The sequence below is a fragment of the Poecilia reticulata genome, linkage group LG6 (assembly GCF_000633615.1).
Source record: "Poecilia reticulata strain Guanapo linkage group LG6, Guppy_female_1.0+MT, whole genome shotgun sequence".
In the NCBI taxonomy this organism is placed as follows: domain Eukaryota; kingdom Metazoa; phylum Chordata; class Actinopteri; order Cyprinodontiformes; family Poeciliidae; genus Poecilia; species Poecilia reticulata.
In genome coordinates, this window is record NC_024336.1 from 2,568,530 (window position 1) to 2,580,277 (window position 11,748).

Here is an 11,748-nt window from a genome sequence, read left to right on the forward strand (position 1 = left end):
CCTTTATTCTTTTTTCTTTTTAACTACCTTTCTGTCCCTCATAATTAAATAAAATTAAATGGACGGAACGTGAAATGCACCTGTGCGTTCAGCTGGCAGCACGTTGCGTAACAGCGGCGTGACTCCTTCACTCTTATGGAATGTACATTAAGYGGCGCCGCAGCAGAGCTCGGCGTTCCGTCCTGCCGTGACACACAGCATCCACTCGCTTTTGTCAGCGGGCGCCTTATCAGACGTGGCACGCTGCCTGCCGAGGCTCTCCTATTTACACAGTCCGCCGCGCGCCGCCGCACACGTACATTGGCGCGCACCTGACACGCTGAAGGTACAGTGTGTCACTGCAAGCAAACAAAGCTTGATAAATTGCTCTCTGGAGAAGGCAAGTGGATTATGTGGCCCGCGTGGCGCAGCGGCGGCTACTTGTGGGTGAACGGTTCAGCCCGCGTGCTCCGGGGGAAATGGGAAAAAAATGCGAGCTTGGTTAAATGTTTGTTTTAAATGAGTTTATCAGATTAGCGGCATGCACCGTGGGGTTACAAAGAAGAGACGTAACAACAGAAATTATTTAAAGGTTCCTAACCGGCTGTTTTTCAAAAGTAAATTCGTTTAATGCAATTTAGAAAAAAAAAAAAAAAAGGTTTTTCAATAAATCGTTTTGGCGCTAGGAAGAGTCGTGTTTTTTTTTTTTTTTTGGCGGTATCGAAATTGGTTTATTTAATAAAGCTGAAATAGAAACTTCGAGTCATATGAACAACAACCGGATACTTCCCCTGTGCTAACCAAGAAGAAGAAGACAGGAAGTAGTTGAATGACGTGGGCATCGCATGATTTTTAATGACTTATTTCACAAACCTGTGATTTCACCTGTGATTTTAACTGGGTTTCTTATTGAATGGACACAGCGCAATTTCAAAATTTTGCTTTTTTTTTTTTTTTTACATCAGCAGAATATTGACAGTCTTGCACATATTTTCAATCGGAATTTGTTGCTAAAGTCAGCAAATGTATCATAAACACAAATATAGATCTAATAAAATTATGTTTTTCAGATGGATGCAGCACTCCTGAAACAGCAAAGATATTGAGGCGTTGTCATAGAAACCATCAAATGTTTTATTACACAATCAACAGGGTCACATGAAATGTGTTGAGAACAAGATTCGAAACAGTCCTCATTTTGTAAAAAAAACGGGAAAAAATTTTTATTTTAATCATTATTTATATATTGATAGAATTGTTTTATTTATGAAACACTTTAATACCAGAGGGAGGCTAAGACGCCTGATACGGTTCCATAAGGAAATATGCACACACCTTAGCTCAAGCCACAACTTGCATAATACACCCAAATATCTGTCCAGGTGCTACAACTCCATTATGAATAAAGTGAACACCTGCTTTTAGAAGAAGAGTGCACTGAATGAGAAATATCTCTGCTTCCTCAGCATCAGTTCATCCCCCCCACCCCCCACTGTGCATCAGCAAGTGCATGAAAGTAAAGTCAAATTGCTAAAGTACTCCCAGAGTGCAGCACTTATAAATCATTTGTACAAACTCCTCACAGATGAAGGGCCACGTAAAATATTTAGCAACTGTCTTAAGTTTTTTAAGTTTTCCCAAGGTTGTGTCTAAAGGTGAGCACAACACAAAGTCCCACCGAGCGGCTAAACATAGCTCGGCTTATTCCAGTTTTCCAGTATGACGTGGAGGTCTCCCTCCGTGTTCATTTTAATGTTTAAAGTGTTAATGTACATTTTTGTAACAAGAAGTTGCAAAATCAGCATGCCAAGTTGAACATGTGCTGTAAAATGTGACTCAGAATCAGGATTTTTGCAAATAAGCGGCGATGCGTGTCCCCTCTAAAGTGAGGAATCTGAAATGAAATGTTACTTTAAAGCTTACACCATTAAAATATACGAGTCCTAACAGAAAAATGTTGCAATTCAAAGAATTAGAGAGGATCCAACAGAAAAAAAGCTGGTCTTAGCAGATGGGATAACATGGCACAGATTGCATGAATATGTATAGCACTATCTGGGGAACAAGAAACAGGTGCAAACAGTAAGGCCAGACGACTCAAAATGGCTGAAAACAAAAACAAAAAGTAAGACAAACTACATAATTTAGCAAAGGCTGTGTCACTGATATCACATGCATTTTGAAAGTCATCAAAAGGATTCGAGAAATGCTTGAATGAGAGACTAGCTACAGGGAAATGGTCTGTTTACTGGGAGTCGTTTTCCGTCATGTTTGTGAACTATTCATGGGGACAAGGTTTTTGAAATATGATCAATTCTTGGTTAAAAAATAAATAAATAAAAAAAGTGAAACAACTGCATTGTGACGCACTTTGGAGTATTTCTCAGACATTTATCTGGTTTTACGCTTTTCCAAGCTGCGGCAAGTTGCACACTGAAGAATTTCTTTTTTTAAATATATGGTTTAGTGCAGATTGTGCTGGTAGAATTTTCCATGTGTTGGTATCCTAATATATTAAATTTTCTTGGCCTTCAAGATGGCTGTAATTAGCTGTGCACCACTTGTGTAAAAAAAAAATAGCAGTGAATGGAAGCAGCTGGCAGTCTCAAGTTTCTAAAAATTTTACTTTGTGTTTTATTTGATTGTTTAGTGTCGACACATTGTTGTGATGATAACACCTCTAAGGTCTGTCTTCAGGTAGTAGCTAATGCTACATGTGATTGGGATAGAAGATAACATTCTGAAGGTTGTTTGGATCTGAAACAGAAAAAACAAGTTGTTGCTGTAGAAGCTTAGCTTGGGGAAAGATGCAGCAGCAAATTTGATAAAAATTTAACTTAATAAAATGAACTATTGACATCAGCAGATGTTTTCTTATAGCAGAGGACACATAAAAAACATGACAATACACAATTTTCTTATCTGGGAGACTTTATGCTCACAAATAACACCCTCTGTCACCTTAATGGTCTGAGTGCTAACTCTGTTAGAGCTCTCTGTTGTTGCTGTGGCATCAACTGTATTCTGTACTCCTAAATCAGTCTTAGATTGTTCTTTTTCATGAAGCCATGTTTCATAATCTTATAGGGTGAAAAGTGTTTTGTTCACATCGACTATTTCTGGTGGGTGAAGAAAGATCTTACCTATTTTTATTTATTTTATTCATTTATTTGTTGTTTTTATGTCCTCCTGTCCGGCAGTATAATAATCAGAATTGCTATGGGTGCCCAGAGGGAGCGCAACAGATTCACTTTGACCAGTGGAGTATTAAAGCTTTTGCTATAAAGCTCCAACTGATATATATTTATAAAAAAAAAACTTTAGTAGAAATTGCATTGGTTTAGTGGTGGATAGAATTTAGATTTATTGGTGTCTTAATATATTCCAATTAAAGCCCCTCAGAACTGTCCGTATTGCCGAGATTGCTACTTTTACTATTTTTTTCCTCTCTTTGTTCAATGAAAGTATCAATAAATTTTGATTAATTAGAGCAGGGATCAAAAAAGAAAGAAAGCRAATTGGGGCAAAAAGCTATAAGGAAAAGCAGGAGATAATAGAGGAGAGAAGGAAGGATAAAGAGAAAATAAATAAAACACCCTAGTAGTCTGCTTCTACACCTGCAGAAAGAGAAAAAAAATGAGAAACGACTAAACAACAAACATAAACATATATAACAGCAACACCACTGAAAAGCACATGCTACTAATTAGTACAAGATGTATTTAGTGGCAACTAAATACATCTTACAAAACCAAAAGGCAAATACAGAACCAAAAGGCAAACTTTTGGTTCTGATTGGTTTCTAATGTGTTGAATGTGTCTCAGCACATTCAACACATTAGACTACTAGTGTAGTGCAGCTATGCAATTGGTGGAAAAACACCCTAACATTATATCATCATTAATAATTTATAGAATGATTTAGAAAACAAAATGCTATACAGGTTTGTCAAAACTATTTGGCCCATATTAGAACTTAGCATTGATTTCCCTTCATTTTAGTAGCTGTGATTTTGCCTAACCCAGACATTTTCTATAACCCTAACCCCATCTAGTCTATTCCTAACCTTAACATTAATTAAAACTTAATTCACATCTTAAATCTAAACGTTACTTTTGACCTAAAGCAATGAGTCCATTATATTAGGACATTGGACATATTATGGGTCATTCACAACAAATGCGTTTTGAGCATCAGGTGTATCTGGTTTACATTCAAAGTCTATGTGGAGGAGTGTCGAGGGCCGTGGAGGCGCGTTCCGAGCGTCTAGTGGCCGTTTGGATTGTTTGACTCGTCAAGCGCGTCCAACACTCCACATAGACTTTGAAGGTAAACCAGATTCGCCTGACGCCCAAAACATGTTTGGTGTGAATGCACGATTAGAATGTTCAGTTCCTATATTAACAATGACATCAGCAATGATGACTTCACTCTTTGATGCATCAATTGAATCTCTCTCTTGAGTGTAGCACACAGACTGTTTTTTTTTCAGACCTGTTCCTGTTTCAGACTTATAAGTTATAAGTTATGAATCTTCTGCAGGAGCTGTTAAAATTATTTGAAGGCACAGATTCAGCCCAGTACAAGTTCACATTCCCAGGTGAGAGAGACTCACCTGGTATAAAGTAAATTTTTCGGTACTGGAATTACATCGAAGATTAATTCGTTTAATCAACACACATCATAAATATGTGTTCATGTATTCCATCTTAAGTTCAGAGCATACTAGTTTTTTTGTTACTTTTGCCACTACTGGAGGATATTCATGTAGGATATAACATAAACAGCACTATTCAGAGATGCAGTGAGTTTAACAGATATTGAGGGCCCCAAAATCAAATTCCACTTTGTCACCATGAGGCTTGGGCCAGCAGCCCTGATGCCAACATCTCTACAAAACATATTAAAGATTGTGATTGCAGCATGTGTTACACACACCAAGACTGGTGTCGGTGTAACAGATGCTGATTTTCCTGTAAAAAGTAAAGAACAGGTAGGAGTGATGAGGCAGAAACAAATCTGTGCTTCACTAATCCTCCCGGAATCTGTTCTGATTAAACATTTATTAAACATTTATTAAACATTTCCAAACAGCACCATATCTGATCTTTCTTCAAAATATCATTGTGCCCATGTTATTTTCTTTGTCATTCTATACAATATTTATTCCTGTAATAAACAGTTTCAGATCCTTTAATACAAAGGTACAGCTTGTCACACACTTAAGTCTCAGAATAACCCCCATTTGTTACCCCATCTGCTACTGCATAAGAAATGTACAATGTATTTGTATTTTTTTATCTGTACACCAACATGTTCACAGATACAATATAGCTAAACAGATTCGGCTCATGTAACGTAAAAACGATCTAAACATCATAACAATATTACTTTCCAACAACTTCCAGAACAGTTTTATTTCATAGCTGATAACTGACGGTATATTAAACAATCTGTATATAAAATCAGATCGCAACAGCTCCTTTATACCTCAGCTAACTAGAAACGCCGTTACTCTTTTTCCTCCCGGCGTCCATTAGTTCAGTTACTATGAGAACGGTAAATAAAACACAAAAGGACTTTGTAATCACCTGGATCCAAACAGCTGTGAGTGTGTACATGTGTTTGTGTATACCAAGCTTCTCCATAAGGACGTTCAGTAGTGGGTGTGAGGAGCCACAGGATCTTCACCTTCTTACCATTTTACTTTCATGAAGTTCACCTACTGCGTTAATGCACAGCGGGATGTTTGGCAGGCGGTGGGGGGAAGTAACAGCGCTCGCTCCATCCTTTTTTGTTAATAAGCTGCCACACATCCACAAAGCCGATAGCACCCCACTAAATGAACCCGGCTCAGAAAAGCTTTCATTGCCGCCATCGCAGAGCTCCTTCAGCGATAAGTGAAGACGTGCCCTGCATTTATGCTAGGTGGTGAGCAATTAAAGCCTGTGTTCACTAATTTGTGTTTTGGTTGCCTGATCTGTCATGATCCGCAGCTCAGATCTTCCTCCTGCAGCCTCACTCCTCATGTGTTCTCTCCTTCCTCTGCTTCGCAGGTACGACTTGGACTGCAAGAGTGACAACCTCTCTAAACACGTGAGTCTCTCCTTCGCTGGCTCAGTAATCAGTCAAGTATTCATTTGGTCACAACAGGACCATATTTACTTGTTGCTGTACAATGGCAGCATGATTTGAAACCGAGTGTTACGCCAAGAGGATCACAGTGACTGCTCAAGATTGAAGGAATGTAGATGAATTTTACACTGTAGTTTTTAGGCATTTTTTCTGTATACTCCGGTAGCCAAGCAACAACATTTTGTTGCCGGATTCACTGTTGTGTGGTCAAGTCTAAGTCTTGTAAACCTGTAGTTCCACCCTTTACTATCACTTCCCGACACAACTTTTAGCAGCCTGCTGCTCTAGTTTCACCTCACCTATCTTTCCTGCTCCACCTCTCTGCTAATCTGCCTTCCTTTCCCCTCTCTCATCTTCGTGCTCACTGCCAACTGCTGGCGGAGCTGCTTTCCTCGGCCCGATAGCCCGGCGTGCCCTCCGGCTTCCACTGTGCGCTCCGAGCGGTGCGAGCGCAGAAAGCTCACTCAAAGCAAGAAGGCCTGGGATGCTTGGCTGCACCCTGTCATTACTGTGGATGTGTGGGATTGAAGATCTGGCACTCGGCGGTGGCTCCATTGTCCAAGCAGAGTCCATCCACTGTCGCACAGCTATAAATAACCGGAAGAAGGAGGGAGAAAAAAAAGATAGAAATGCACACGAGTACAGTATTTCCAGTGGCAGCTACCTTTGAGGATGCCTTCATCCTCCCGTCAAAGCAGATGCACCCAGCGCTTCCCCGCCATATGGCATGCATACCTTGCGTGAAAATAGCCATAGGGGGAGAAGTGCAACGAAGGGGGTTTGCTTCAGAATAATGAAGGAGATATAAGACGTTGAGTAATTTATCACTGTCTGGTGAATTTTGTTACATTTCTTCCTCCTCTAATATTGGTATGCATTGATATTCACAGATGCTCATGGAAAAAGTAAACTCTAATCATGGAGCACTGACAATGCCCTGCTAAGGTGTCACATCACACTTTGTCCCATCTCAGCTACAGACTTCAGAGTCTTTTAATGGGGTTTAATGCAATAGACCAACACAAAGCTGTGTATCACTGTAAAGTTGATTGGAAGGTATGCGTGGTTATAAAAAAAATGTTCTGTGAATGAAAATCATAAAATGTTTTCTGTGCGTTTGTATTCAACCTTCTATTCAAAATACCAGTGCAATCATCTGCCTTCAGAAGTCACCTAATGGGGTTTTTCTGCAGAGTTTTGTTAGGTGCCTTTAATTGTGTGGCACCTTTCTTAATCAGTACAATAATAATAAAAAAAAAGTCCTAACAGGAAAATGAAAGAACAGAAACATGACACATTGATGACGCAAAATACTTTAAAACAACAATAGTAAAACATTTAGCCATCACAAAAAAAGTTAGTGTTTCTGGACATCTGCAGTTTCTGACCTTCCGTCTCACAGAGCAGCTCTGTCCTGCTACTCCCCCACTCAGCTCCTTCAGACTAGCCAGCAGCAATTGGCAAACACCTGGTTGAACTGCGCATCAGCTGAGCTCATTATAGGAGCTTCTTCTCAGTGGAATGCTTTTAAAAACATTCTTAAAAGGTTAACAGAGGAGCCATGTTGTGATGACTTCCTGAAGCAGGAGCTTCAGAAAGAGCAGGCGCTTTTTTTTAAAGAGACAGAGGCCCAAACTCAAGGTGCTAATTACAAAGTACATTTTCATTTAAGTCATATTTTTAATATAGATAATCTTTTTCTAACAGCTGAAGTGAACATAGTTAGTGGATTGTGCTATAAAATGTCACTATGTGCCTGGAAAACACATAATGCTGCCCCTTTAAGAAGTTACAAAGGGCAGGCAGTCAACAGAGATGTTTTCACTTTAGAAAACAGCTCATAGATTGCCTTAAAAGCCCCTTTTCAGCCTCTTGATCAATTTTGTCGCCCCTCTTACAAATGCACTTCTGAACACACCTAACACATCGTTTAGCATGCAGTCACACAAATCGAGCTCGAATAATTCACCAGTCCCTCTTTGCTGGAGCTACGCCTGCGAAATCTGAAATCCCTCCGGCTTTATCAAAAGATGCCAAATGCTGTGTTACTGGCTGAAACAGTCGCTGCTGGCATCCGAGGAGCCCAGGTCCCAGTGCTTGGGTTTATTTTTTTTTTGTTGGCAGTGTCCTTACAATAATAGGATACTGCCTTTGTGTGCCGTTTGCACGGTTGCAGCTAATGTGGCTAAGACGGCCATCTGTTATCTTCCTTCTTTCCAGGCTCACTAGACCGCAGTTTATAAATCTGTTCTCATCTACATGTTTTAATACTTTTATTTAATTTTTTAAAATAAATCAATGTACAATGAAGTGTGAAATATGAATACTACTCATCCGCACATCTGTTCTGATAAAATCTTGTTGCTCAATAATAATAATTGTTACATTTACAAGTAAAATGATCATGGCAAACAGAACATTACAGATGACAGGCTGCTATTTTCTTTGTACAGACTCATTAGCAGCTCTTTGAGCTCCTTCTATGGATGTCTCTTCAATTACAGAACGGTCTTTTATTCGAATCTTAAGCTACGCCATTCAGGGTTTAGGAGTGTTGTAGTTATGCAAACACTCCTTTTTATAAACATTTAAGAAGCCCCCTTCTGGTTTTAAAGTGTTTTCATGGAAGTGCTTTTGACACTATGTAGAAAAAAGTAAGCGTGAAGACTACAAATATCTTGTAGCATGATACAACCAGCTAATTGTTAGCACCTAATGTCGCAAAAATTAGCATCTGTAAAAGTTAGCACCTGCTCTTCATCCATCCATCCATTTTCTGTACACACTTGTCCCTTAGTGGGGTCAGGAGGGCTGCTGGTGCCCATCTCCAGCTAACGTTCCGGGCGAGAGGCGGGGTCACCCTGGACAGGTCGCCAGTCTGTCACAGCATCTGCTCTTTAAAATGTTAAATTCTGAAACCTGAACTATACAGTTTTACACTGAACAGATTCTTAAAAAACAAACTGATTATCTATCTATCTATCTATCTATCTATCTATCTATCTATCTATCTATCTATCTATCTATCTATCTATCTATCTATCTATCTATCTATCTATCTATNCTATCTATCTATCTATCTATCTATCTATCTATCTATCTATCTATCTATCTATCTATCTATCTATCTATCTATCTATCTATCTATCTATCTATCTAATATTTCTGAATTGTAAATAAATAGTGAACCTTTTCTTTCTTCCCTTTTTGCAAAAGCAGTTATGGAATCATTTTAAGGCATTTTTAGCATTAACACAACCTTTGAATTATATACATCATTTGCACTGGGGGAAACTGGACTGAACACAAATTAAAAATTCTTCTAAAATAGTTTTTGATTTTCACGACACCAAAAGCTGTGGTGTCTAAATTTTCCCAAAACGTATTGCTGAAATTTGCTGAGTCATTCTTTAGAACCAAAAATCATCTCATTCCATAAGTCTGATAGATTGTTACACCCCTATTACTGTGTTAGAAACAATGTCTTTAATATATATTTAGCATCAGAATATAAATAGTAGAACATTTTGAAAACATAAATGGCCTAAAATATATGAAGCAGCATGTTGTTGATATTCTTTGTCAGTAAAAGATTTCTCCAGCTATAATTAAATGTAGCACATACCAATCAAACTTACTTTAAGCTCCAGTGACTTTGTAATTATACTCTTCTATTTTCTCACTGAATAAATTTATTAGGTTTCACAGACTTTGCATCAAAATTCATTAAAACTTTGTCTAAGACACACAACACATTTTCAGTTTGCTGCATATTTCCTTGTAATACCATAAAAGTATAAAAGTAAAGTAGAGACCTGGAGGAGGCAAATAATCATTTACTAAACTATCACCCACAATTTGCTTTTCCAATTGGAATGAAAGTAAAACATCTAAGTTTTAAGTATTAAAAAAAATGTAAACTGCAGCATAGACATTAGCTACAAGATGGCTGGAAAGTGTCTTTTATGTCTCCATCTGTATCTTCTGTAGACATGACAGTAAACAGACTGAATTTACAGAATATAGTTCCTTTCTAGTCACTCAAAGCATTTTACAGCAGAGCCACATTGACCCAGCTGTGCTCCCAGATGCACACACATTCATACACAGATACACAGATCAATAGGCAACTTGTGGTAAAGTGCATTGCCCAGGGGCATGTTGACATGTGGCAGGAGGAAGATGGAAATAAACCCACAAGTTTCAGATTGCAAGACATCAATTCTACTGACTGATCCACACCTAACCGTGGTTTAAGAGGCTTTAAATATTATGGAGACATACCTACAGTACAAAAGATGGATAAATACATTGCTTAAAAACATATATATTACACTTATGCTCCACCTCTTGCAGTGTCTGCCCCACATCAAAAAGTAGCTACGTTTCCATTGGCCGTATAACTAATTGGATTGGCTTCCTGGAGGTGAGGTTTCAGAAAGAGCAGGTGTTTTTAATGCGTCTGAGGCCCAATATCAAGGCGTTAAATTACAATATCAAATTTCTTTTAAGTCAAATGCTGTGAAATATGCAGCGTTTTTATAACAACTAAAGGTAACATAGTTAAGAGGTTGTGCTATAAAATGACACTATGTGGCTGGAAAACACATAATTCTTCACCTTTAAGTTTTCACTTTTCATTAGTTTTTCTTTTGAATGAAGTGACCTAAAACTCCTTGTTAGGTTCAAACAGAGTGCCATGGATTGTTTTACCGTTTTGTCAGAACTAATACACGTTCTCTGGGTGATTTAAGTTTGGAGCTTAATGAGCAGTGGAAGCTTTTGAACCTATTTTGGGGGCGGGGGGTTTCTACCGCCATCATCATTCCAGTTAATGTAAGTTGCCTCAACCTCTGGTCCTGGACATTGCGAGGCACTGCGTCTGATTGGCTGCGGCTGCTAGTTAGCTTGCAGCACACTCCACGAGGAAAGGCCAGAGTGTTTTTACCATCTCCGTTTTTGCACTCAGCACCAGCAAAGATGTTTGGAGCTGCTTTCTGCCCGCTGGACTCAACATGGCTCATTTGTCAAGGACTTTTACACACATTCACACACACGCACACAAACACACACATGCATGCACAATCTGGTAATGGAGGCCGCAGTATCAGTGCATACACACATAGTTCAGGGTCTGTAGTAAACAGACTTTACACACACTCCTTCTAGTGCTTTGCTCTTCTTGCTGTTCGTCTTTTCTAAACTGTCTCTTTTCTCCTCAGGACCCTAAAGCAGCTAACTAGTGCACCGGTCTCTGGTTCTGTTGGTTTAGGTGCATTCCTGAACAATCTCAATTAAACATGATTGTTTCCTTTCTTCTGCTACTACTTTCTCATGCTCTGTGTTGTGCAGCATTGCCTTTTTGTAGCTCCTCATCAAAGTACTAGGAGAAAAAAATTGTGGTCAGGCAGCCATGACAGTTGAGTCACATTTGTCACTGCACAGGTGCTGAAATACATCAAAACAATATATATTGTTTTTAAATTCTAGCAAATATCAATCACCAGTTCCTTTAAGTCTGCATTTACTCTCCCTGGCCACTTTAATAGGTACTCCTGGAATGCCTCGCTTTTGTCTGCAGGTCTGCCTTAATGTCTCTAAATTGTGCCCAAAAAAAAACAAACACATATATA

General features: G+C 38.9%; 1 protein-coding gene across 1 annotated transcript in view; it reads left to right on the top strand.

Annotated features, from left to right (window-relative positions):
* The window catches only part of LOC103465734 (copine-8-like), a 97,208-nt gene that overhangs the window by 37,343 nt on the left and 48,117 nt on the right, over positions 1–11,748 (top strand). Inside the window, exon 5 of the mRNA XM_017305451.1 lies at positions 6,037–6,076. Coding sequence (XP_017160940.1) covers positions 6,037–6,076 — 40 coding nt within the window. The remainder of the gene's footprint in view (positions 1–6,036; positions 6,077–11,748) is intronic.